At 44.1% G+C, this 27,301-nt stretch overlaps 1 protein-coding gene across 4 annotated transcripts in view; it reads right to left on the minus strand.

Moving 5' to 3' along the window:
* Positions 1-1,031: 1,031 nt before the first annotated feature.
* Positions 1,032-27,301, minus strand: part of zbtb46 (zinc finger and BTB domain containing 46) — an 80,466-nt gene continuing 54,196 nt past the window's right edge. For 2 of the 4 annotated variants that reach the window (XM_070545057.1, XM_070545058.1), the window contains exons 4-7: positions 14,064-14,345; positions 7,967-8,295; positions 6,651-6,693; positions 3,398-6,555 (exon numbers count right to left, since the gene is read on the minus strand). In XM_070545057.1, the coding sequence (XP_070401158.1) occupies positions 5,756-6,555; positions 6,651-6,693; positions 7,967-8,295; positions 14,064-14,345 (1,454 nt within the window). In that variant the 3' untranslated portion in view covers positions 3,398-5,755. The other 2 variants (XM_070545060.1, XM_070545059.1) reach the window with 2 other exon arrangements.

A 27,301-nucleotide genomic window follows, 5' to 3' on the forward strand; every position in this document is an offset into this window, starting at 1 on the left:
ACAGACTCAACATGAGAGGAGTGTCCAGTCTAAATGCTGAATCACTGACTTGATTGTGTCAATTTAGCCATAAGGCAGTTTGGGAAAACATAAATAAACTGCTTGGTTTTCAAGATGCAGTCTTCTAAATCTAGCCGGTCCCTTTACACAGCCCTTCATACTCACGATAATTCAAAATAATGTGCACTTCATCAAACGGTGACAAAATAGTGACAGGTTCCAAAAATAAGAACAACCCAACAACAAAACTGTCTACCACAACGATAAATGCAGAAAGCACTTGCAAACACAGACTGTGAAACAGAAGCACTTCATGTATACAAGATTGTTTTTGGTTCGATATTAATCAATTAGTGTACATTAGTGATGCTAAAGCATATGCTGAATAAATGTTTCGATCAATATCTAACAGAGCAGTTAGACAGTGGATGTGTTTTCCCCCTCTTGGTAAAAAAAGAGAAACTAAGCAAATACGACAGAAAAAAAGCATAAACTGGCACAATAAAGGTTGATAAAAGCCCCATGGCTTGCTGTCCACAACAAGGCAAAGTATAAAAGCTTTTTTTGTTTTGTACAAGATATAAAAATCTAAAAAAAAATAAAAGAAACACACGATAAAGCTTAGCATCCAGCACTTAATAATAACAATAATTAATTATATAAACATCAACAACAATAATCATAGTTCTGATATTCATAATAATAAGATATGTCATCGGCCTCACTTGAAATGTCAACAAATTGGACAAACTTTGCAAATAATCTTCAGAAATCAGTGTAGACTGCCGTTTGGACACAGGATACTCGCTCCTTCATTCAAACACCCATTCTCTCTCTCTCTCTCTCTCTCTCTCTCTCTCTCTCTCTCTCTCTCTCTCTCTCTCTCTCTCTCTCTCTCTCTCTCTCTCTCTCTCTCTCTCTCTCTCTCTCTCTCTCTCTCTCTCTCTCTCTCTCTCTCTCTCTCTCTCTCTCTCTCTCTCTCTCTCTCTCTCTCTCTCTCTCTCTCTCTCTCTCTCTCTCTCTCTCTCTCTCTCTCTCTCTCTCTCTCTCTCTCTCTCTCTCTCTCTCTCTCTCTCTCTCTCTCTCTCTCTCTCTCTCTCTCTCTCTCACACACACACACACACACACACACACACACACACACACACACACACACACACACACACAAATGGGAGGGAGTGACTTCTCATAAATCAGGAATTTAAAGAAAAGGATTCTTCAATAAATAATAAATCAACATTACATACTCCACAAATACTGAAACTCTGAATTTCAAGCACAATTTTGATCCTTTTTCTTGAAACCTCACAAAGCTGGAGAAACTATATCACAAAAAAAATTTAAATTAAATTAAAAAAAAGAACAGAGAAGAGTCTGCATATTCTGTGTTGAGAAACTGGAATGGCATGTCTAAGGGAGAGAAAGGAAATAATATATTTTTAAAAAAGGACAAAGGCAGCTCCTCCTCAGGTGCGAGAGACTCTGCTCTCAGGTCCTATAATCACAACCTCCAGTGTGAAAGACACCAAACCAGAGACAGAGTGCGAGACAGAGAGTGTTAGTCAGGTCCAATGTGCTCGACTTTGACCTTTGGAACAAAAAAGCAGCACTGATGTCCTTTCTGTTTTAAAATAGGTTTAACACACCAGGAAAGTCTTCATTGAGTCTCTGTATCGTTCTGTCTAACCCAGCCTCAATTCTCCCCTTTTTAATCGTATATACATTTGTCAGATCTCCAGAATCTGTTGGAATGCCTCAATAGAAACCAGGTGGCGAACTTAAAGAAAAGAAAAAAGGGATTAAGGACACCACTGAAAGGCATAGGCTATATTAACAGCAATCTGCACGAAGATTCAGTGATTTCTAGATCGTGATAACAGTCAAGAGGACATAGAGTATATCCTTAAAGGTAGGTGCGGTCACCGAGTTGTTCAGGTAAGTAAAGATCAGATCAAAAAATGTAAACCACGAGTTCAGGACTTTGATAGGAGTCAGTTGTCGTTAAAGTGCAAGTCTGTGGCAGTAGGACTCTGCATGAAAAGCGTGCCGTCGGGCTCCCCGGTCCCTGACACTCATATCTTTGCAATAGATTTAGACTCTCCCTTCACTCACAGAGAGACACTTTCTCCAGGAAACATCACAGCCGAGGAGGGAACAAGACACCCTTCCCTCCTGGCTACTTCACTCTTCTGTCTGTGACTCTGCGTTTCCATGGTGATTGTGATGGCAAGTGTACAAAGTTGCAGTCTAGCATCGGCCGCGTCCTTGGCAGCGTTGATTCCTGTTGCGACAGAGTAGAAAACTGCTGGACTCTGGCCTGAACCCTCAAGAAAAACGAAAACACTGCATCTGAAGTAAAGGAGGTAAGCGGGAAAAAAGCCTTGCACTCAAGCCGTCCATTGATTACTCTTCTATGGCAGTCAAGCTTGAGAATAGTGTGTGTGTGTGTGTGTGTGTGTGTGTGTGTGTGTGTGTGTGCGCGCGCATCTGAGTGTCATCTTGACGGTGTTACATCATTGTCGTGCATCACCCTACAGCATCTCCATTCAAAGGAAGGGCTGCCCACAGTAGGACGAATAGGTAAAGAGAGCAGAGGAATCTGCTGCAGAGATCACTAGGATCTTCAGACCAGTTGACAAAGCCACTAATGGGAGCGCCATGAGTTCTACGAGATCCAGGCAAAGTCCTTCTCACTCCCGTTCTGCTGCTCCCCCTCCTGAGCCGAGGAGTCACTCTCCTCTTTCTCATTGTCCAGTGCTCTGTGTGCCTCAGCGCTCATCCCTGAGTCCTTCCACTTCCCCCCATCTTCCTCTCCTTCCCCTAAGATCTCCCCATCCCCTTCCACCATCATCTCCTCCTCGCCTTCTCCGTCACCGTCACACTCTGCCTGGTCATCGTGAAAACGATCCCCGGGATACAGCTCCTCCTCAGGGGAGATGTCCCCACCTGCCTCCCCGTTGTGGTCAAGAAGTGCTGCCATTCCCCTCCCAGAGCAGTCAGCACAGACGCCATGGCGACGGGAGCCATGTTTGATCCCGACGCTGGCTGCAGACATAAAGACTCGGCTGCACACTTTACACACATACTTCTTGTCTTTGCTGTGGACCTGTGGGGATAGAAACACATCATTTCACATTTTTAATTTACACTTCAGGAGAGGTGCAATTTGCTGCCCTCTAGGGGGTGACTTCACAAGTACACTCACCAGTGTGTGCCTCTTCATGTGCTCCCTTCTGGTGAACTTCTTGCCACAGATTTCACACGGGTAGGGCCTCTCGCCCGTATGGGAGCGCATGTGCCTCTTAAGGATGCACTGGTGCATAGCAGAAAAACTGCAGTAGGGGCACTTGAACTTTTTACGGATCACTGTGAAGTCATTCACTGCAAAGGGAGAGGAGAGGGAGAGAAAGAGAAGAAGAAGAACGATAAGTTTTAAATGAATTACATAAAAAACCATGACTTCTTTTTTCAGTTATTGCATTTAATTAGCAGCATGGGCTAGAAATGTAACATCAATTCCCATGGTCATCCCAGTCCCAGTCAAAGCTACAGTTGCCCTGGCAACAGCTCTTTCTTCATACTAAAGCAATAAAGGCATAGAGATACTATAAACACGATACAACAGCCAGTCTGCCTTGGGTTGCTCTACTAGGTCTTTACATTGGACAGAAAAAAACACAGACAGGAAGGCAAACACAAACGACGAGGAGAAAATCAAATCACCTACACAAAGGGAGGGAGTCGCACAAAACAGGGGCTGCTGTATATTGATATGAGAGATCAGAACTAGATTTCTCTGTAAGTAAGAACATCACACACACACGCGGTATGAATCTACTGCACACCAGGGAAGCGGGTTAAACACACAAGAGAGGGTTATAAGGTGGTACAACGAAATTACCTCCAAACTGCTTCTGCTCTGATTAAACAACTGACAGCACATCAACAAGAAAAAGTAAAATAAAGCATGCAGGAACACACAAATTGTGCAACAAATCCAGGCATCCAGAATCTGAAATATTGATGTGGATGTGTGTGTTTACAGAGCAAAGATGAAACAAAATACTGATGCAAATTCAGTTTTCAATCACAGTTTAATCACATCATAAAATCTACAAACTGGGAGAGATTCTGGTAAAAAATACAGATCTCTGAACAGTACATGGGTTTCAGTGACACATGATTTCATCTAGCTTTACATATCTTTCTGATCTTACAATAACTCTTACAGAAAATCAAAAGTACAACACGGTCTGACGTTTATGCCCTATTTCTCTCCAGCGACTGGTTCTGCAGAAAGAAAGTTCCTGAGTTCCATCAGCGCGCCAGTCTGCTTCAGCTGCTGGCTTTATGCTACCTGAAAGTGGGATTCTATCAAGCATTTGGCATTCGAGAGGACCCCCTTGCATATATTTTACACACACATAAGCAAAAGGGCAGATTCCCGACAGTCAAGTTTAGATTTTTTTGGAGCACCTAGAAAAATCAAAGCAGGATATCTGCTTGTTGGGCATAGTTTTCATGATATGGGTGTAGAACTTTAATAAATGGGTAGACAATAATTTGGCTGCGGTAAACTCAAAGCCAAACGGCTTTTGGCTGAAATGGGTTAAATTTGCATTGGCGATAATTTCCAGCTGTGGCTCATCAACCTGGTGAACACCACCTCCATTTAACTCCTGCATTTTTTCCACTTGATTCCCCATTTTCTTTCTCGAGCACACAACCTCACTATTATCACTCTGCAGCTCTGACATCACCAGGCTCATCTGGTTTAAAGGTCCTACAATCCCCTCCCTCCACTTCCTTCTCAGATCAGGGGTCAGAGGTTAAGAGGGGCCGGAGTCGTGAAGCACCAATTACTGTCCGAGTCCTACCCCACTCAGCCACAAGACTTACAGATCTGGGACAGAGGAGATGGTCAGAGAAAAAGAGAAGATGACACCACCCAACCCCCCATCTGAGCTGCTACTGGCCTATTGTTTTAGCAGGCTTTGTCTCGTTCTGCACATCCCCTCCATCTGTGCTGATCTGACTGATCTGACTGAGTGGAGTCATGTCAGACTGATGACTGAAAACAAGATTCAGCACAGAACTCCTCTGTCATTCCTTTTTGATTTTTTTCTGACTCAATTCAAACATATTAAATACCACAGCTTAACATTTGCAGTGGTATAAACGTCTCATTTGCATCTTTATTCTGCTCACTTGCTGCAATGCTGCAAAGATCCTGCAGGTGGTGTGGGCTGTTTGGGCTTGTGAGTCACAATTTCCTGACAGGTATAAACTCCAGGTGTCTTTGTGAGTATAATGTATGGGTGATCACAAAGATTTGGAGTGATCTGTCTGACAAGGCGTAAAAGTCAGGCAACGGGTAGCAAAACAAAGAGGCGGTACCACACTCCTCTGTCCTGCTGTTCGGCATCGTAGTTTCCAGAAGTTTACCTGGTTATGGGTACAGTCGATATGCACTAAAATTATTTAAAAATGGTAAAACTTTGCATATATTTTGGGTCAAATGTGTGTTCAGTCAGATTCATTTTGCATAGCGTTTGTGCAATTCTGACACATGAGGTGCCACTGTTGATTAGATCATCTTTACACTAAAATATTCAACAAGTGATAAAAACATGTTATGTGTGCCACACCTTTGATTGTAAAAGTGCAAAAAAATAACACCACAATGCATTTTTGGCATGAATGTTAAACACAAGTGAAGGAGCACTGCCAGCTAAATAAATGGGTATAAGTACGTTTACAGGCCTTCCACATCGATACTGCTGTTGTAGCCATCAACTTTCATGTGTTGAGTCAGGCGCCACAGTGGGTCTGTAAGTCCACCATAAGACATTTCCATTCCAGCGCTGCCTCTCAGTATAGCTCCTGGCACCAGACCCACCTGGCAGCACACTTTAACGTGTGTTGCCAGGTTTTTCTGAGTGCTAAAAGCCTTGGCGCAGGCCGGGCAAGTGTGCCCTCTCTCTCTGGAGTGCACAGACGACAGGTGCCTGTGCAGATCTGTGCGGTCTCGGAAGTGTTTCAGGCAGTAGATGCACTGCATCAGCTTCTTCTTGAAGTGGATGGTCTTCTCGTGCCGGTCGGCGTTAGATTTCAGGGTGAAGCTGGCGGGGCAGTGAGAACAGAAGTAGCGCACCGGCACGGGCTCGCCCACCGCTGGGCGGTAGAGAGACTGGTTAAGGTGGGGAGGCTGGGACTGTGGAGGACTGGGCTGGGCGGGCTGGTGGAGTGGACCCTGCATGGTCGGCCAGTCCAGGGACAAGGCCATCAGAGAAAGAGTGTGGTGGTACTCGTGTTCCCTGAGATGCTCCAGGCTGCTGAACAGCCGTTTGCACAGAGAGCAAGCAAACCCCTGCGAGGCGCAGGCACCGGGCTCGGGCAGGACTTTCTCCCCTGATCCAACCTCTTCACCCGCTATGTGCTGCCCTTTAGTTCCTGTGCCAGCCACGAACACTGACACAGGCACAGACAAGCCACCAGGAAAGATCCCCTCGCCCATCTGATCCCTCTCAACAGGAGACTGGTCACCATCCAAAGCTGAAACAGAGAGAAAGAGGACAAGGAAAGATGTGAAGAATACAAAAATAAATCTCATGTTATTGAGAAATCACACCCCAGCTTATCAAACATACCTGTGTTGTACTCTTTCATCACTTCTTTCTCTTTTATGTCCTCCTGTAAGCATAAAATACCCCGTTAAGTCACATCCACACACACACACGCACACACACACACACACACGCTTCTGCTGTGTGTAAGGAATGTGGTCTGGGCATGCAAGACTCAGGAATTTTGCACAGGCTGTAAAAGCAACTTTTTACATGCAAGATGCACAGAGATAAAGATGTAGAAAAAAAGAAGCACAACAAGGTCATAATTATTGTAAAGCAAGTATGATATTAAAAAAAACACATACAAACATGGTGGAAGGATGATAATTCAGGATGCACCAGGGGTCTGATGGGGCACAGACTGAGCAGTTAGCTTGATCTACAGCATTAATAACATTATCTTCCTGCAGCTCATAAAACTCCCTGGGCCTCAGCGAGGTGCTGCACCCCCCATTCTAATATCCACTTCATGTCATTCCTGCACCCCCTCCTGCACCCGTTTGTTTAGCTCCTTCCCTCCTCCTCCTCTCTACGATCAGAACACCATGCACTGGGAAACAGATGGCTTGTCCGTAGAGATACAGAAGCTTGTTGGGAGGCAGGTCCACCGAACTCAAATGCTGCTCCTAAATGCTTGCTCTCTCTCTCTCTCTCTCTCTCTCTCTCTCTCTCTCTCTCTCTCTCTCTCTCCCTCCTCTCTCTCTCTCTCTCTCTCTCTCTCTCTCTCTCTCTCTCTCTCTCTCTCTCTCTCTCTCTCTCACGTGCACACACACACACACACACACACACACACATACACACACACGAGGGCAGAACAAACAATTTCCTGCACTGAGAGACCAAACCCCTCTTTGTCTTTGAGTATTGATTCTACTCAGTCTCATCACACTACCTCTGCCCGTTATCTGCTATCTATAAGCACACGCTGTCATTGTGGCTGGAGGTGTCGTCTCCTACTGTAAGCTACATCAGTGCTAATGCAATGTAAAGACATCCGGCTTTAAAGTCAGTTCGCGACTGGATTTATTAAAAGATTATCAAAAGGGGTGACTGAGAAGAGAAAGGGAAACAAAAGCAGAAAGAAAATACCAGACAGCATTGTTACTTCGGTGCAGCAGGAAATGTGCCAACGTGAATGAGATACAGAGAGGGGTTGAATGATGAAAAATAACCCCGTAAACATTCACTAGCCTCACCTCCCTCCCAGTCTGCAGAGACTTTCTGCTCCACCTGGCTTCTCAACCCCCCCGGGGGGCTTAAAGTTGAGGTGGAGCAGGAAGTGTCTGCCTGAAGTGATGGGAAGCCTTTTCCCTAGAGCTGAGGCTCATGGTGCTTACCTCCGGCAAGGTAGAGGGTTCCGGACCCTCGGGGGCCTCTTCCACTTCCATGTCCAATCCATCCGAGCTCGGTACCGCTGCCCTGGCCCGAAGACCGGGGGCCTCCAGGGGCCGAGGCTCAGGGGCATGCAGCGGCGTGGGTGGAGTAGGTGGGCGGTATGTTGATGGAGGCAAGTGTGGTGGAGGTGCTGGTGGAGATGATGATGATGGAAGTTGAGGATGAAGAAGAGGAAGAGGAGGAGAAGAGGAGCCAGCGCCCTGTTTGTTATGAACTGTGGCCCCTGTGGCCCCTGGCCGGAGTGTGCTGCAGTAGTTGTTGGAGCGGAGCCCTGAGGAGCACAGGAAACGAGTCTCACCCACCCACTCACGTACAACTGCAACCCTGCTAGCAGCTGGCCACCAGAACACAACGAGGAGAGAGTGGGCAGGGGGTGGGGGGGCACACGGCGTGCTACACTATCAAACACCATGGAGAGGGGGAGGAAGAAAAACTCCGAAGTTTCACTTTCCACCAGCCAAGGGGAAAGGGTTAGGGCTTCTCTTCTCTCTCTTTTTTCCTTTGCTCCTCTGCTCTCCTTCTCCTTCCACCCACATGTGTGCACAGAGGATGGCAGCATGAGTGTGTGTGTGTGTGTGCTTTCTGAAAGACTGTGTGCACCAGTGAAATGCATATAAGAAGAGAGGGCTTGAGGATTTTCTGTAGCGTGGAGGGAAACAGTTTTGGAGAAAAGCCATCTTGCAGCTCAAGTAAAGACTTTTTTCTGTACGAGCTGGCCAAAGGACAACTTCGTAAGATGTTCACCAACATCGAGTTAGGGCTAGATAAAGAACTTCAGTTTCCTCACAGAGCATTCAGTTCACTCTTAAGTTTTCTGTTACATTGACATCACCAACTGCTTTGTTATTTTGTTATTCTTGTTCTGTAGTTTACTGGGTTTTTAAGGGAGGGGGTGTTGTCCAGAGGTATGCATTGGGTTAGCTATTGATTGCCCTCCTCTGTATGAGGGACAAAATCACATCCATGAGGTTTCATTCCAGGAATGTTAAACTACCACGCCTGACACTCCCCCCACACACGCGCGCACACATGCACACACACACACACACACACACATACACACACAAGCTGAAACCCCTTCCTCTCCTTCTCTGCTCCAGCAGCGAGGAGTGAGGATTGGAGACAGAGAGTAAACGGGTGAGCTACAGGTGAGACAGAAGCGCTCGTTAACTAATGGTATTCTGGCAGTAGACACCTGTCAGGGAAGGGCGGTTCTGGAATAACTCTTGTTAGTTGGCTTTAACACTCCAAACATTTCCATGCAGAGTTAAGTTAGGATGCGATTTAGCCTGACTATTTAGGTGGACTTCTGTCCTCGTAGCAGAACACAAGCATGGAAGAGGAATCGGTTTATTGACTGGAGTCTGTCGCTACATTAGATGGACATATGCTCCACCATTTTGTCCCTTTTCTACCAATTTCTCTGTTACTTCCTGGTTCAAAGAGACTAGTGAACATATACACAATGCACAGGCTTCTTCATGTTTGAATGAAGGAATTAACCTCAAAATCTAGCTGTTGGGAGTTTTCTTCAAAGTCCTGCTTTGAATTATAAAATGGAAAGCTTTTTTGGTCAATTTAAAGACAATGGTTTGCAGACATTTTATATTTCACAATAAAACAGTTTGACTCTTGCCTGTCTGGATGAAAACATCTGCCACTTATATGATCTTTAGGTTTTATTCAGGCAGGAGGAATATCCTGTTATTATGAGCTAATGGCCTAAAACTTCATTAGTTAGTCAGTAGAAGATTGGATCTGACGGGTGTTATCTGTGCCAAAAAGGCTTAAAGACATCCTGTTGGCATTGACATTCAGACAGTTTCCTCCTCCTTTTAAACACATTTAAAATAATTTAAAGCCATATACTAGTTTTTATGAGGTGGACGCATTTTTGAGCAGTCCATGTCTTACCCCCCGTAGACAGCAGTGTGAACAAACCCAGTTTGGAGTCAGGTGCATAATCTGGGTGAGTCGAGATTAAAACAAATAATAATAATTTGCAAATTTACATGATCTACAAAAATATTTGATCAAAAATCTCACATCGCTTCAAGGGTAACTAATAAAAATATGAGTAACAATCTGCAACAGTGTTTATGGGACAGAAAAATGAGAAGTGTTAGCCTGACTTTGCTGTAAGAACCCAGATTCATCTGACTGCTGTTTACTGCAGGCAGGAAACAAAATAATCAGAAACACCAAAAACCTTAGTGTTTGCTGCTATTTCACTGTTCTACACCTAATCCGCAGCTATAAACTCCTCGTGCTCTGAAATCCTAGTTAATTTGGCTTAAAAAACAAAAAAATAATAACAACCAAAACATAAATTCAAAGATCAGATTTTAATTTTGTCAACTTCTAACTTTAGAGGACAATAAATCAGCTTCACATTTCAGATGAGAAGTCAATGTCTGCTAAAAATAGGACGCTTTTTGACCATTCTCCCTTGGTTTCATTAAAACGTCGGTTGAAATGATCAAACACAGTAAAAAAATATGAGAATAAAGGAAAAGTCCTCCCAAAAAAAAAAACACACACACAGCTTGAGCATCACACTGATTCTTTGGTGTTAATAATCTGATCCTAGTTCATGACACCAAGTCAGTGGTGAAGTTATTCAGCTGCAGGTTTAGTAGGATTTTCCAGAGCAGTTTTGTCACTGTTATGCAAATAAATGGATAGAATTTGTCTTTCATCTCTTTAGAAATAAATAAAAACAACATGTGGGCCTGGAGGAGTAAACAGCTTGAATTCTCATCCATGCTTTAGAAGCACTGTAAGAAACTTCCAACAACTCCAGAAAGTTGTGGCCAAAAGTGCATTAAGTGACCTTTATGAGAATATCCAAGAAAAGAGTCATTTCCCAGTATTGTCATCTTTACCTCTAAACCTTTACCGCTTCATCCTCTTGCATTGAAAACTCCATGCTCCCCCTAATGGGATAGCTATATAAGGATTTGGAAATTGGAACAAAAATAAAAGGTCACTCACTAAAATACAGCCTTTAGGAAAGGCAGCTTTAGATCCAGAGTCAACTTTCAGGAGCAGATGTGAGGTGATGAGAGCTGACAGCTGAGAGGAAAAGTTCAATAATGTCAGTATGATCTGCGTGCTTAATTGGATGTACTTTACAGCCCGTACACAGTAGCAGCGTGGGCAGGTGCGCCAGGATGGTCCCACAAAATCCATTGTTAGGCCCCGGCTGTCTGACACACGAGAAGCAGTGGGGCTAAATCCCAATGATCCTAATTGGATTCTGGAGACTGATTGACACACAGACTGGTCCTGCTGTATTTTTGGCATTCTGCATGCAAACAGGATGTAGTTTGTGTCCCGTGGAAAGAATAAAAGAAGCTGCGCGTGTGTGTGTGTGTGTGTGTTTGTGTGTGTGTGTGTGTGTGTGTGTGTGTTTGTGTGTGTGTGTGTGTGTGTGTGTGACCTAGAGGGTTACTCAGTGTCAGTGACAGGTATACAGGCCTTTCTGTTTACTCTGGTTTTGGGTGTATAATTCATTGAAAGAAACGTGTTTTATTTAAGAAAAATCAATTTGAACAGAAAACATAAAAGAGGAAGAAAGAGCTCATCCGACAGAAGCTCTGTGTCAAGGCCTTTCTGCTGATATTCAGTGGTCTCCCCTGAATTGGGCCAAGTGACCTTGCTCAACCTCCTCCCTGCGTAAATCAATACTTTCCCAGGATTTTAAAACAACATGCTTTGATACTCCCCTGCTGAAGTAAAAGAGGTGGGGAGGGGCAAAGAGAGAGAGAGAGAGAGACAAATAAAACAAAAAGTAACTGTGCGGACCGTCCAGGAGGAAAGAGAAGATTGGGAGGGGTGAAGGAGAATTGGATGGAGGGAAAGAAGGCATGAGGAAGGATGGGAGTAAAGCAGGGAGGGAGGGAGGGGACGATGATCTGTCATGCTAGGCAGACTTTTCCTCTGCCCAGTAATCAGAAGTACAGTTTGTTTATTTTTTGTCCTCATTTAATCACAGGGGTGAGCGTGGGGTGGGAGGGGAGGTTGGTGACCATCTCAACAAGCCCGTGTCCCCAACCCTTATTGTGTCGCAAATACAAAATAGAGTCTGGCTAACCAGAAACCCTCCCTGAGGTTGCTTTGGTGACAATAGAAATACAGATATAGGCTCTTTCAACACAAGCTGGGAACAAATGATTAACATTCTGTGAATTCTCAATCTTCCATTCAGATAGTCAAGGCTGACTGGATCTGTAAAGTCTGTCAGTGTGACTGTGTGTGCATGAATGTGTGTGTGCCTCTCTTTTATTTTCTGAGGCTGCCTGTGTGCTGTGACAGCATCTGATTCTCCTCTTTAAGCCAACAGAAACATCTCAATCCCACACACTTAACACTTACACAAAAGGGGTGATGTGATGTGACACGAGTGTGCACGACTGCAAATCTGTGTTTCGGTCTATTCAGACTTTTATATTTGTAAGGTGAATCGGGCTCAACTCAATAGACGTGACTCGGCTCGGAGTTGTACCCTTCCTCTGCTTTTCTTCACTGGCAAAAACAGGCAGAACTCGGGACAAAAGATCCAATTACATGCCAGTAAAAGCAAAAGAAACAAACCCAGAAGTTGAACACACAAAGCGTGCCCACGCGGACTTGGACTCGAGCAAATCTGCACTCACACAAACTCTACCACACACACACCAATGAGTGTGCACACATGTAGCACACACACCAACTGTTTAACACTCTCACTGAGCAGAAAAGAAAATGAGGAAATAAGAAAAATCTCTTGTTAGAGACAAATTAAACATGAACGCTGCAGCATATTTATCTATTGTCAACGTGAAAAGACGGAAAATGGTTTAACTGGGAAAATTTCATGGAACGCTGTTGTTAATAGACTTTTTACTCCTCGTTTAGTTGTAATTTTCCATCATTTAAAGGGGAACAAGTTGGAAGAACTGCAACAAAATACAGTTTGACAAAAACATAAAATAAATAATGTTTCATGGCAGATGTCTAACATCTGTTTTAAGTGTTTTTTTAGCCTAAACAAATTTCAAAGCCAGTATCTGAGCTGGCTGTGATCATTGGTGACTAGTTTGAGACGAATTTGAGAGAATGGAATAACACTTAAGGTAATTGATAGGTCCGGCACTTTAGTGAGAGGCTTTATAAAGTATTGGGTCAAATGGGAAATACGTGTTTGAGAACAAAGTGGAGTGTAATTTATTCACAACTAATTTGATTTGTGTTGCAATTTGTTTACTCTCCTTTTAGTCTCCAATTGATTGCAAACCTCTCCCAAAATTGTCTCACACATCTCACACTTGCTGAGATCAAGTAATGAAAGGTTTGAGACTTGTTGCAGACGCCCACGGCCACTCTGTGACCATTTTCAGAGAAAATTCCTCATGCAAAATGTTTTAAACATGCTCGAAATTCCAGCCACACCAGAACAAGTCCGACTTACATGAGAAAACTAGGAACCTGGGCAAAAGTTTTCACGATTCATCAGCAGCAGTCTGATCCCAGTGAGCTACCAGCTGAAGAATGTATCTAAATACGACATTTTAACATTTGCATGAGGTTCCAGAAGCATACCAAAGTTTATTTGGTGTCTTAGCAGAAACATTTCTTTAAGTAAACATCTGCTGTGCTGTTGGATATTTTCCTTTTTGATGCTGTGAAATGCAGCAGCAGACTCACTGATACGCACTAAGAAACTGTCACATTAAACCAAGAAAATGTTCTCAAGAAAGCAAGAGCAGTCCCAGCAAAATGTTCTCTCACTTAGTCACCGCTGAGTAGTCATCACTGACAATGCCACGCAAAACATTCAAGTTGCCCCCCCCCCCCCCCCCCCCCACACACACACACACACTTTGAGATTTAAGCCAACACAGTGGCTGGTGAAAGCACTGTGCTGCTGTGGATTGCATCTTGGTGACCGTGTGTGCAGGTTTTTATGCATACCGGAGCAAATCTGAGGTCTACGCTTAGAGGCTCTGTTCTGTGTAACAACCAGTGTGAGCACAGTTTCAGTAAACAAATACTTACAGGACAGGGAGTGTCCTCCTTTGGGCAGGTACTCGTACAGTAAGGGGTTATCATCTCCCATCATCTCCGCCCGCAGCGACAGTAGGCTGTTCTTACTCATCAGCGCTGCCTTCAGATTGGCCACGGACGAGATTCCTCCACCCCCAGCCCCTCCGCTGGTCTCCTCTGATTCGTTGTGGCCCAGGAAGCCGGGCTCCGTGGTTAAGGCCTCTTCCTGCTTGAGGAAGAAGTCGAGGCGTTCACCGCGGCTGTCTGAGCTGTTGGGTTCCGTCACGTCTGCGCCTGGGAGGAAAAACGAGGTAACAGACAAAAGACGAGTCAGGTGCTTCAGCGCAGATCTGACTCAGTCACTTTAAATGTTTTTTAAATTCAATAAGGCTTTATGCATCCAAACTCCCTACAAAGAGCTGGTAGAAATCATTTAAGGGATTACATGCTTCTGTACAGGCTGGGAATCCTGTAATCCTTCACAAAGCCTTGTTCAAACAACAAAAACTCCTAAAATTCCCTTGTTAATCAGCCACTTAGTCAGTTTAAGTGGACTCGCCTACTGGTACTAACAAATAACAGGCAAGTGCAGAATAAATATCTAATTCTTTCAAATCACTCAGCTTTTCCTGTAAACTAAAACATCACAGCTTGGATTCATCTCCCTCTCTCCTTTCCCTTACATACCTCATCATTACCCGTCAACAAATAAAGAGACAGAGAGAGAGGAAAAGCAGACACAGACGTAACATGTGCAGTGTGTGTGTGTGAGTGTGTGTACGCAGCCTAGCCATCAGAGCCGCTGAAAGCGGAGAGAAGCTGTCAGCAGTCGATGTGTCGCTGGAGGTTTCACTGTAGATCTACAAGACTGTCAGACCACACTGCTGACAACAGCTCAGTACCAACACACACACACACACACACACACACACACACACACACACACACACACACACACACACACACACACACACACACGCAAATACGTCAACAGTAACGCTTTTAATGCCTCCTAACTGACATTTACCTGATGACAGGTTGCTTTCTGTTACAAAGAAGGAAAATATACACATCAGACGCGTCACTGGCTTAGAGTCTTTGAAAGAGCAGCATGTCTACATCTAAAACAAACAGAGAGACATCTGAACACTAATGCAGCCTTGCCTTAAAGGGTGAAGTGGGGGGTATACATAATTGTGTTTGACTCTTCAGGAGAGAAACCTTCTGACACTGATTTATACAGGAAATCTACCTTTCCACATCAGCTGAAAGGAAATGGGGGACAAACAAAGAGGAGACTGAACAGAAGCGGGCAGAAAAGCAAAGGAAACATAAAAAGGGGAAAATGGCAGCATAAAAAAATAAAACTGCCCATTTCAAACAGACAGTTGGGGCTAAGAGTCTGTCGCTTACTGCAGGGGAGATTCAAGGTGGTCAAGGTGACAGAAACAGTAGTTGCCTCCACGTCTGGAATACCGATGGGTGTGCACCACACACACAGAATCTGTGTTTCCTCATGCCGAGTTTAGATAACTGATCACAGATCAGATTTAAGGATGAGTCCACGTTCTGTATTGTAAATACACACGTAGATCTGAACAGTGCAGCAATATGAATGAAATATTGAAGCCGGGAGAAAGAGGCGAGGCGTGACAAACAGATGAACTGTACAGTTGTTGGGCATGTCAGAGGACAGAAAAATGATGGGATTAAGAAGAGGAGGAATGAAAAGAGGAGGAATGAAAAGAGGAAGGAAAGATGGGGCAGGAAGAGAAAGCCTGATAAAGCCAAAACAAAAAAAAAAGGCAGAGGAGTGTAGAAGCGGGGGTGTCGAACAGTGGAAAAGCACATAAGACACACACACACAGAGAAACAAAAACACACTCGCATACATCCACACACACACCCGTCCCTCCTGCACACACAAACACACAAAGTTAATTAAGAAGGGGGTGTAGGGGTTGGTGCAAGGGGGCACGAGGTGCAGGAATTCATTAGAGCTCTGCCCCTCCTTCAGTGGGCAGCCCAGCAGCCACAGGAGTCAATCAATAACATAGATCTGCTGTTGGCCAACAACAACAACACACACACACACACACACACACACACACTGAGCAAGAAAGAGGCAGACAAATGGAAAGAGAGGAGGAGATAGAGGGAGAGAAGAGAGCGTAATCTCTGACCCCTCATGTCCCTCCACTCATCTCTTCATTGAATGAGTGAATGACCCCTGACCTCCTTTCCAAGCATCTTTTGGACACATATCTACCGACGGAAGACGTCTACCCCCTCACAGCCATACAGTGCCAGCAGCTCGACCACGCGGACTTCTCCATCTCAAACGTCTCAGACTTCCATCTCGTTCAAAACTGAGCAAACTCAAGGTGTTTTTCACTTTAACAGAATAAGAAATTAAACTCTGTGGTGCAACAATTGGCTCCTGTTTTGAGGAGCTATACATCCACATCCAAGAATATATGTTAGATAAGAAAACTGTGTATTCCACAGACAGCATTCTGCCACAGATAATCAGAATATATGGCATAATCCCCCCTTCTCTTATGTAAGCTTTGTCGGGATGCGTAGATGGTGATTTCCTTAAACCCCATCCCGTTCTGACAGAGAAAATCATTTACCACACCAAAAACATACACGTACCTAATCCCAAGCATCCGTTTTATGGGTTTCATCAGACGTGTACTTGGTTTGGTCGGGGATTTGCAGGCATACACAATAAAAGCAATAGGTTTATCCCATGTTTAAGAGACTTGCATCATTCCTTTGTGCACATGTGCTCAGTGTTAACGTACCGCTTGTCATATGAGGCAACCTATGAATTTCAATAGCTAAAGCATTTCCTTTTGAACTACATGGTCAGATCCCCAAAAAAACAATGACTTTTTTTCCCTAATCTTTTCCTCCCCTCTTCCCTTTCTTCCGCCTTTTACAGTGAAGCTGTGTCTGCACGATGAAGAGAATTTTCATCTTCCCTTTCATAAAAGAATAATATAGAATAATTTAGATTTCTGCTTTCTGAAAAGATCCTCCGTTTAATTTGGTTACCATGGTAACCGGGCACCCTTGGCTTCAACATTTATGCTAAATAAAAACCCCTTTTAAAAGGAGAGACAAATATGTAGAAATGGTGGTTCTCTTTGTTAATGTGTGTGTGTGTGTGTGTGTGTGTGTGTGTGCGTGCGTGCAAGCAGTGCTGCAAGCTATGCTGGACTGGAGTGTGAAAACAGGAGGGAAGAGGACTTGGAATAAAAGATGAACTGTACTTCGGATGTGTTGTGAGGAATTCTGCGTTTATCTTCCACAGAGAGATGGAGAGAGTTACGTCTAATGGATGGAGGATGCAGTGCTTTATACTCTGCAGTTGGAGGCTGCGCTGTATATATCTCAGTGATGTGTTTCTCACAAGGGGTGCAGTGTTATTAGAGTGTACACTTTAAACGCTGTAAAACAGGCAAGAGGAGGCCTGAAAAGGGAGGACAGGGTCAGCTGACCGAGTTTGACCTCCGATCTTCTGTTCTGATTGTGTGGCTGTGTGTGCATCTCTTTCTGTTCGAATGCCTTTCTGCTCTCTAAATAAACCCGGACGCTGCTGCGAGGGAGTTCCAGCTTTTACATTATACTTATATTCATACACATTCACTACTTTCCCACTGGCAGTTTATGGGCATGCTCTTTTAACACCTGGAGTAACACACACACACACACACACACACACACACACACACACACACACACACACACACACACACACACACACACCTTCAAATTGAGAGTAGCCAAACACAAGGCAGAGGAAAAGTCCAGGGCGGTTAAGCAACGGGTTACTGAGGCTTGTCGACCGCAAGAGAGCTGTCGGAGAAGAAAGTAGGGCTTGTGTGCATGTTTGTATGGCAGAGTGCAAACAAAGGAGAAAGACTCTCACTGTGCATGTTTGTGTGTAAATGTGTGTGATGGTGAAAGACGGAGAAAGGAGCCTTGCCCCAAGTTGTGTGGGTTAATGGCTCTGGCGGCCCGAGGGTGAAAAGGACGAGGCATTACAAGGGTGATGTTGTTAAAAGGCTCCTCCGCTCGCCCGTCTCTCGTATACGTTCAAACGAGGAAGCCGTCTCCTCCGTACGATGAACTTGTGACTGGTGCGTGTTTGTCCTCGAGTGGACAAAGAGGGGAGGGAAGGTGAAACTTGCTTCCTCAGCATGCCAGAGTTGGAGAGGGTAAAAAGTAATTTCAGACAAAGAAGGGGGAGTCGAAGCACTAAAACAGCTCAAGAATTCAGAGGCAATTTAAAAAGCAGTGTGGGAGAGGGGAATGAAAAAAATGCTGGGTTTAAAAAGGAGGGAGGATGGAAAGTAGAAAGAGGCTGTTATTCTCTCTCCCTGTGTTGTTTTTAGGGACTAGCCGGGCCACAACCTCCTGGAGAGATAGGGATGGGTGGGTGGTGATGGTGGGGTGTGTGTGGATAGGGAGGGTAAGCACAAATCAAGCAGAGCCTGAAGGCTTTAGAGGAGGGAGGGACAGACGGAAGACAGTGGTAAAGGACAGGGGAGAGGGATGTGATGGTGCTGGTGGTACTGCTGGGGGCTGTGAGGAAGAGAGAGAGAGAGAGAGAGAGAGAGAGAGAGAGAGAGAGAGAGAGAGAGAGAGAGAGAGAGAGAGAGAGAGAGAGAGAGAGAGAGAGAGAGAGAGAGAGAGAGAGAGAGAGAGAGAGAGAGAGAGAGAGAGAGAGAGAGAGAGAGAGAGAGAGAGAGAGAGAGAGAGAGAGAGAGAGAGAGAGAGAGAGAGAGAGAGAGAGAGAGAGAGAGAGAGAGAGAGAGAGAGAGAGAGAGAGAGAGAGAGAGAGAGAGAGAGAGAGAGTGGGTGGGGGGAGGAGAAAAGAGGACAGGAGCATGGTTGCAAAAGTGGTGGGGTGAGAGGTGAATGGTGGGGTGATAGTGTGGGTGGGTGAGTAAGGGAAGGGGAGGAAGAAAGAGGTGATGGGGAGGTTATGGATGGAGGGGGTGTGAATAGGTGTGGTGGGGGCAAATGAGCGGGTGTGTGAGAGGACTTGTACAGTAAACCGTAGTGCTACAAATGCCTTCCGCTCCATATTCACATCAAGAAATCACAGCGGCAAATCTGCACCATCCACACACACCGAGGGTAAATCTGCACCATCCACACACACCGAGGGTACATCTGCACCATCCACACACACCGAGGGCAAATCTGCACCATCCACACACACCGAGGGTACATCTGCACCATCCACACACACCGAGGGTACATCTGCACCATCCACACACACCGAGGGCAAATCTGCACCATCCACACACACCGAGGGCAAATCTGCACCATCCACAAAGGTGTGTTTAAATCAAAAACAGACACATTCTTTCATTCTGGTCACAAAAACGAGACTTGATCTCTAACTGTAAAACTGTTTGGTGTCAGACTGAATCAGTAGGAGAGGTGCTCAGTGATTGGTTGCTATAATAAAGAGAAACAGGTGATGCAGGTGAATATCAAATTATTTTAAAAATGTTGCAGACCTCCCAAACTCTGGTCCCACTGTGTCCCTGTTCCAGGACACCTGTACATTTTGCAGAAGCCTATAAACGGACATATACAGCAGATCTTTGAAAGAGTGGGGAAGGCAACAGGTGTTCACATGCATTCCATTTACAGGAAGGATTTTTCACAGGAAATGCTGCAAGAAATGGAATGCAGTCCTCATTGATGTACACTGCTCAATAAAATAAAGGGAAGTGAATGAATGAAATATTCTTATTAAATGCTTTGTTCTTTACAACACAGTCACACACAAATATCAATAGAAATCAAATTGATCAACCCATGGAGGACTGGATTTGGAGTCACTCAAAATTAAAGTGGAAAAACCAAGCCCCCACAATGCGGCTCAAAAATTGAAGCAATCCCGGAAGTACTAAAAATTGCAGTTCCACCCTCATCCACTGGGGGCTGGTGTCAGAAGTGAGCAAATCCTCATTGACTCCCATGTTAAAAATACCAACTTCACAGCAGAAATAAACATGTTTACAGCCTGGTACCAAAACATGTTTTTGGTTTAAATTATCTAGTTTACACTCATGACAACTCTGAGGGGGGTGGATTTTTTTCTCACTCTTCTGTTTAAGTGTGTTAAAAGCCTAAAATTCTGTAAAATTAATGAGCATCAGACCCTCGTGTCCGCAGAGCTAGCTCCGTGGAAAGGCCTCAGTCTGAGCCTCGGCCTCGCCTGAAAACTGTTCCGCTATTTTCAGTCTCTCAACTTAGACCAATAGTTGTGCCATTTGTGTGTTCTTTTTTGGATATTTTTTGTGCAATTGTTGGACAAAATGACTTGCTGTGGCATTAATTGCACGAACAGAGCATCCAAGGAGTCTCCGCTTCATTTTTTTCGGTAAGTAAAACTATATTTATGTATTTTAGGTCACTGCCGAGCTGATTTTAGATTTTAACATGTACTGTTTAACCATGAAATTTAAATGTAATAGGGTAAAACCCAGTGCATTTAACATAATGCTGCACTTTAGAAAATGGGTTGAAATATAACATGTTGGTGGGGCTGGGTTCCGACTATCGGCTTGTGGAGCTCTTGGGAGACCTCTGTTTTCCACCGTTCTCGCCTCCCCGCAGCTCGGCGCATCTCTGTCTGATTGCGTCTTCTGTCTGCTGCGCGGGCTGTCAGCTTGTGGAGCTCTGGATGGAAACCGATGTTTTCCACCGTTCTCCCCTCCCCGCAGCTCGGCTCATCTCTGTCTGATCGCGGCTTCTGTCTGCTGCGCGGGCTGCTGGCTTATGGAGCTCTGGGATGGAAACCTTTCCATCCGGTTCTCCCCAGCGGCAGCTCTGCGCATCTCAGATCACAGCGGCGCTTGTCTGCTGTGCGGCTGCCGGCTTGTGGAGGTCTCGGAGAACTCTGTGTTCCACCCGGTTTTACCCAGCGGTCAGCCCGGCGTATCTCTGACTCAGAAGCTCTGGTGTTGTGCACAGTTAGTTTCGGTTGTAGCTAGGTTGCTACATCCGTTAGCTTAGCTCCCACCTCCGCATTAGCTTTGGGTTAGCTTCAGGTTAGCTTGTAGCTAGTTTGACCGAGTGTCGTCAGTTGATCCCAGCCTTACAGCCCCACCCTCAGCTCCTCCTCTCTTCCCTTTTGTGGAATTGTCTGGGCTTGACGGAACCTGTGACACGGTCAAAATGGCGGTGGTGGCCACCTCCCATTTGTCTTCAAAAACGTGTTATTGGAGTCTATGGAAACCCATTGTCCAATATTTATATGTCAATGGGAAAAACACACTACAGGCTGATCCAAATTTAATGTAATGTTCTTAAAACAAGCCGAAAAGAGGCTCAGTAGTGTGTGTGGTCTCCACATGCCTGTATGATAATGATAAATGAACCACACTTGTGTACTGCCTTTCAGAGTCAGAGGCAATTCATCCACTCACACACACATTCACACACTGATGGTGATGAGCTACAAAGTAGCCACAGCTGCCCTGGGGCACACTGATGATCCGGGCATGCTCCTGATGAGGTGGCGGATGGTTTCCTTAGGAATCTCCACCCAGATCTGGACTAAAGCATCAGACAACTCCTGGATAGTTTTGTACAATGTGGGGTTGGTGGATAAAAAGAGAGATGTGATGTTCCAGATGTGCTCAAATGGATTCAAGTCTGGGGAATGGGCGGGCCAGTCTATAGCACCAATGCCTTGTGTGGGTTGTAGACTCAGTTTCATGCTACCACTAGAGTGAAAGCACCGCCAGCATTCAAAAGGGACCAAAACACCAGCCAGAAAGCAGAGGAACTGAGAAGTGGTCTGTGGTCACCATTGCAGAACCAATCTTTTATTGTGGATGTCTTGCTAATTGCCTATAATTTCCACATGTTGTGTATTCCATTTGCACAACAGCAGGTGAAACTGATTATCAATCTGTGTTGCTACCTAAAGCCTAATTTTTACTTCTCCATATGCGTCAGGACGGACGCACACGCCATTATCCGTCCTTTCGAGGGCTCTCCAGCAGGCTCGCAAGGACGGATGGAGTTGAGCTCTCTTTTCTAAACATTCGTCCGTCGAGATGGAGAATGGAAGCTTGTGATTGGTCAGGACGTCACTGTCATCTACAGCGCTGCCATTGTGCCCTCAAAAACATAAAGAGAGCTGAGGATATCTAGCGGCTGACATGGAGAAACTTGGAGAATACCTCACGAGAAAATTCTAAAATATGAACATTTTATTCCTCCTTGACTAGAGGAGTGAAAAGATATGGGAATGACCTGGAGTACAGGTCAGTCATCATGGACTTTGTGTACTGGTGTGAGTGTAAACACCTTCGCTTGAACAAAGGAAATGGTGATTGACTTCCAGAGAAACACTCTGCCTCACTCTTCAGTAAACGTCCAGGGAGCAGACATTGAGGTGGTAGATACCTTTTAAGTACCTGGGTGTTCACCTCAACAGTAAACAGTAACTGAACTGGTCTAACAACACAAATGTTTTGTATAAGATGGACGAGTCACCTCCACCTCCTGAGGAGGCTGAGGTCCTTCGGAGTTAATTCCCAGCTGCTAAAATCCTTTTATCACTCTGTTGTTGGCTTTCTTGTCCACTCTGCTGTGGACTGTTGGGGTGCAGGCAGCTCTGACCGAGACAGAAAGAGACTGAACAAGCTAGTTAACAAAGCTAGCTCAGTTCTGGGCTGCCCACTGGATTCTGTTGAGAAGATATGTGAAATGAGGATGGTGGTGAAGATGACTCCCCACCCACTGCATTTCACTCTGGAGACCATGGACAGCTCCTTCAGTGACAGACAGACATCCCAGATGTAAAACAAAATGCTACTATAGGTCATTAATTCCCTCTGAAGTTAGCATGTGTAACTCCTCAGTTTAACTGGTACTTGTGTTATCCTGGTACCCAATAACATCAACGCAACACTCAGTATGTGTTCAAATCTTGTGCAATACCAGATTGAAATAGCATGTCTGTGTACTTTATCTAGAACCCACATTTTTAATTGTTTTATTTGTGGTTGTAGTGGTCGAAGGTTACAATAATAGCTTACTGCCTGTGTGTATATACATGTACCAATGTTATATTTGTCTTCAAATTATTCTCTAAAGTGTTGGTGCTGCGTGAATTTCCCCACTGTGGGATCAATAAACTACTCTACTCTACTCTACTCTACTCTACTCTAAAACTCAGGCGAGGTTGAAACTATAACAGGTGTGATCTGGGATGGGAACCACTGAATAACTGTCAGATTTCAAATCTCATCTAGATGAAAAACATATTTTTTTACTTCACAATCACCAGTCACTCTAACTGAAACTGAATAATCCTCACAAAGCAGAAACATTTTCATAGTTTCCATCTCACCACCTTTAAAGTAGCACGACTTGTCATCTTTAGGCCCTTTGGCTAACATTTATCAATGCTAACCCAAGAGCCTGCCTCTAATTACCCACTATCTGGGCTTCTTGTTCTCACTGAAGGTTCACCATCACCTAATTATTTCTGTGTACTCCTGCATGTTGTGAGCTAAGTGTCTCAAAGTTGAGCCAAACAGATCTGAAAACTTGTGCTAATTTATTCAATAAATAGTAATTAAGAAAAAATAGGGCTAACATGCTAATTCTGTGAATAAATTGTTATTTCTTGGTTATTTAATGAGGCAACAGAATGTGGAGGTGCTTCATATGAAGTTGTTTGTTAGAAGAGTAGTTATCAGGAATTTACTCCAATTATCTGCATCTGCAACGGTTATTGTCTGCTCTGTGTTTGTTGAGATTTGCTGAAAAGTAATTAAAAATGATGGGGAGAAATATTAAGACGAGGACAGAAAGATGACAAGAAAAGAACTTCACATAGCATGAACTGAACTGGATTAGTGAGTACTTGAAAAACACAGAGAATAAACACTTTTATAAAGTTTCAATTAAAACTATTTGGTAGTGAAAACAGACCCTGTGTAAAAATGCACTGATTCTGCTCTGAGCTGCTGATACCAATTTTAGCTGATTCAGATTTGACTCAGAGAGCTATAATTCACATAATCCCTTATTTCAACATTTCAGATTAACTTGACAATTGTTATTCTGGAAGGAAAAACTTCATCAAAGAATGTCCGTTCTTGCGATTGTGAATTAGCACTTAGCAAAGGTGAGTTCACAGACCGGAAAAATAGGTGAAGTCTTTTACTGCTTCTTGACAAAGGTGTGTTCATGGACTGAGAAAAAAAAATCTATTTAGCCAATCATGATTCCAAAAAGCTGTTATTTTGGTGAATCTCTAATTATTTCAGAAAGTTCTACATTTATGAAAATCCTTAAAATACTAAATAAACTACAAAACAATCCACACACCGTGAAGTACGCATGAAAAAGGAGGCGAGTGCTGTTGCTTTGTTCAAGAGGAAGTCCGAATAAACTGTTGCACAACTCCAACTTGTTTTCACTGCTGGTTTTGCTCAGTCACACTAATGCACAATGGTGACATTTTCACACAATCACAATTTCTTGATGATTTATGGAATATAACAAATGGAAAGGTATTACTACAGCAACATCTTTCTGTTTTTGACCTTACATTTCTGAGGCTGGTCAATCTGACAGCTGAGTTTCAGAGGTCCTTGAACTCTTTGTTGCATTTTGTTTCAATAGTATTTTAAATAAGCATTACAGACATGATTTATTAGAGTTATTGCCTAGTGTGTCTTTGTGTGGCACAGAAGAAATAACAGCTATCCGACATTAAAAGTTTGATTTTGAGGCCCAAATTCAGGTTGCTGAACTCATTAGGTAGTCTGAAAGCAAAAACAGGAAGATAAACAATCTGATGTGACACAGTAGAACTTTTACAGAGTTACTGAAAAGTACAGGTGACAGAAATCATACTTAATCCCTTTACACGTTTTCAGTGATAAAGTGCTTCTAAGACAATGAAGATGTCCATTTTTCTACAGCCATGAAATAGGGTAAACATTGTAAACATTAACAAAACTGTCCATCTTCATGTGGAAATGGTAGTGAGCAAGTGAATGAGTGAAGGAAGGGAGAGGAAGAAGAGCGGGTGAGTGCGTGGGGGATGGAGGATTGCAGGGCTCAAGGTAATCTGGGGAGTTAATGCAGCTTAGAGGGACTGAGAGGAGTGGGAGGGAGGCAGAGAGGGGGAGTGATGGCAGTTATAGAGAATGAATATAAAAATAATAGGGTCAGCAGGGAAAGAACGGGAGAGGGGAATATATGAAGATGTATCAGAACCAAAAGCCAAAGCAACTGTGGAGGATGGGGGAGAGGTAGGGGAAAGGAGAGAGGGGAGAGTAAAAGCTAGAGAGAGATAGGAGAGTGAGAGGGGAGTGGAGGGAGGAGGGGGGAGAGAGTCAGCAGTGTGTGTGAGATAAAGAGTGGGCTAATGAAAGGTAGGGTGAGGCTCAGAGCGAGTTGGCGGGTAGGAGGGAAGTCAAAGGGAGAGAAAACGACAGAGAGCGGGAGAGAGAGGTCTGTATGGGGAAAGAATGCTGGGTGTGGAAGGTTGGGAGACATGCAGGGCTTTGTGCAGACAGAGAGAGAGAGAGAGAGAGAGAGAGAGAGAGAGAGAGAGAGAGAGAGAGAGAGAGAGAGAGAGAGAGAGAGAGAGAGATGGAGAGAGAGAGAGAGAGAGAGAGAGAGAGAGATGGAGAGAGAGAGAGAGAGAGAGAGAGAGAGAGAGAGAGAGAGAGAGAGAGAGAGAGAGAGGTTATGTTTTGGATTTATGCACAAGCAGGGGAGGACCTCCATACCCGGTCTAGTCTGATAAAGACTGGCTTAGTTTGGTCCAGTCTGGTCTAGACTGGTCTACACTGGTTTAGGCTAGCCCAGTCTGGTCTAGTCTGGTTAAGCCTGGTCTAGTTTGATCCACCCTTGTCTAACCTGGTCTTTTGTAGTATAGTCTGGTCTAGTCTGGTCCAGTCTGGTCTCACTCTAAGGATACGTTTTGATGGAGTGAGATAGATTGGAGGAGCAATAGAAAAATAAAGTAAAAAAATGAAAACTTCGAAGACTCAGCTGCACTGAGCCACTGGGTTATTAGTGTGTGTGCATGTGTATGTGTGTGCTCAAATGCTAGACGAGGATGTGTGTGTGTGTGTGTGTGTGCATATGCATGTGTTTATACACTCTTTAACTCACTGACTAGCTGACACTCTTAAGAGTCCCGCTCCTACTGCTTAGTGTGAACTCATTTATCAGCTACACAAGCAAACAAAGGTTTCAAACATCAAAGCATTTCCATTTCCAGTTGAATTATCTGGAATGCAAAATAACACACACACACACACACACACACACACACACACACACACACACACACAACATAAGTGCATGTATTAATCCTGATCTACACACTGAGGACATTAACCTGAACTAGAAGGGAGGAAGAGTGAGCAGCTCTCCACCTCAGTGGATGGACCTGTATCATGAAAGAGCTGCACTTGTGATCTGTCAGGTCAGTGAGATATCACACACGTTACCCACAAGTTCTCCTTCCCACTGAGCTGCATTTAGTCACTTAAACTGAAGTACTCTTTATATCACATGATCCGTGTGGGGTTTATTTTTGGTGGATGATGATCTTTGACAACTGTAAAACACAAAATATTCTAATCTGACTCTAAGCATTTGCAGCTAATTCAGGGCAATCGCAAAGACTTTTTACACACAAACATTTGGGTTGGAGACATGCCAAAAGTGCAATAAAACTTAATGCCTCTGAAATATTTTGGATGAAATAAAACCCATCATACCCCAAAGCTCTAGGCAGTGACTACTGGTGACAACTGACACAATAATGTAAGAAAATATTACAATTTCTGCCTGAAAATGATGTCATTGCAAATAAATTGCCTCAAATCAGTCACATATTGTTTTATTTGCAAGAGAATCCACCCCATATGTATTTGTTTTTATCACATTGCAAAATTACAAATATTTTTGCTTTTAAGTATTCAGTAAAGATCTGTGACGTCTTGCTTTTTTGCATTTAACCTTCCCATGCCAAAACTCTTGCTGGATTTTTGCCAAATATTTAACAATTTAAATCTAAATTTGTGCCAGAACAGCAGAACACATCAAATCAAGTCTCAACCTAATATTTATATGAAAGCAGTTTGGATTATCATACTGGATTGAATGAAGCATTTTGAACTATTGTGCCACCAACTGGCACTTAAAACAAATAAAAATAAAGATAC

Source organism: Nothobranchius furzeri, chromosome 15, assembly GCF_043380555.1.
Source record: "Nothobranchius furzeri strain GRZ-AD chromosome 15, NfurGRZ-RIMD1, whole genome shotgun sequence".
In the NCBI taxonomy this organism is placed as follows: domain Eukaryota; kingdom Metazoa; phylum Chordata; class Actinopteri; order Cyprinodontiformes; family Nothobranchiidae; genus Nothobranchius; species Nothobranchius furzeri.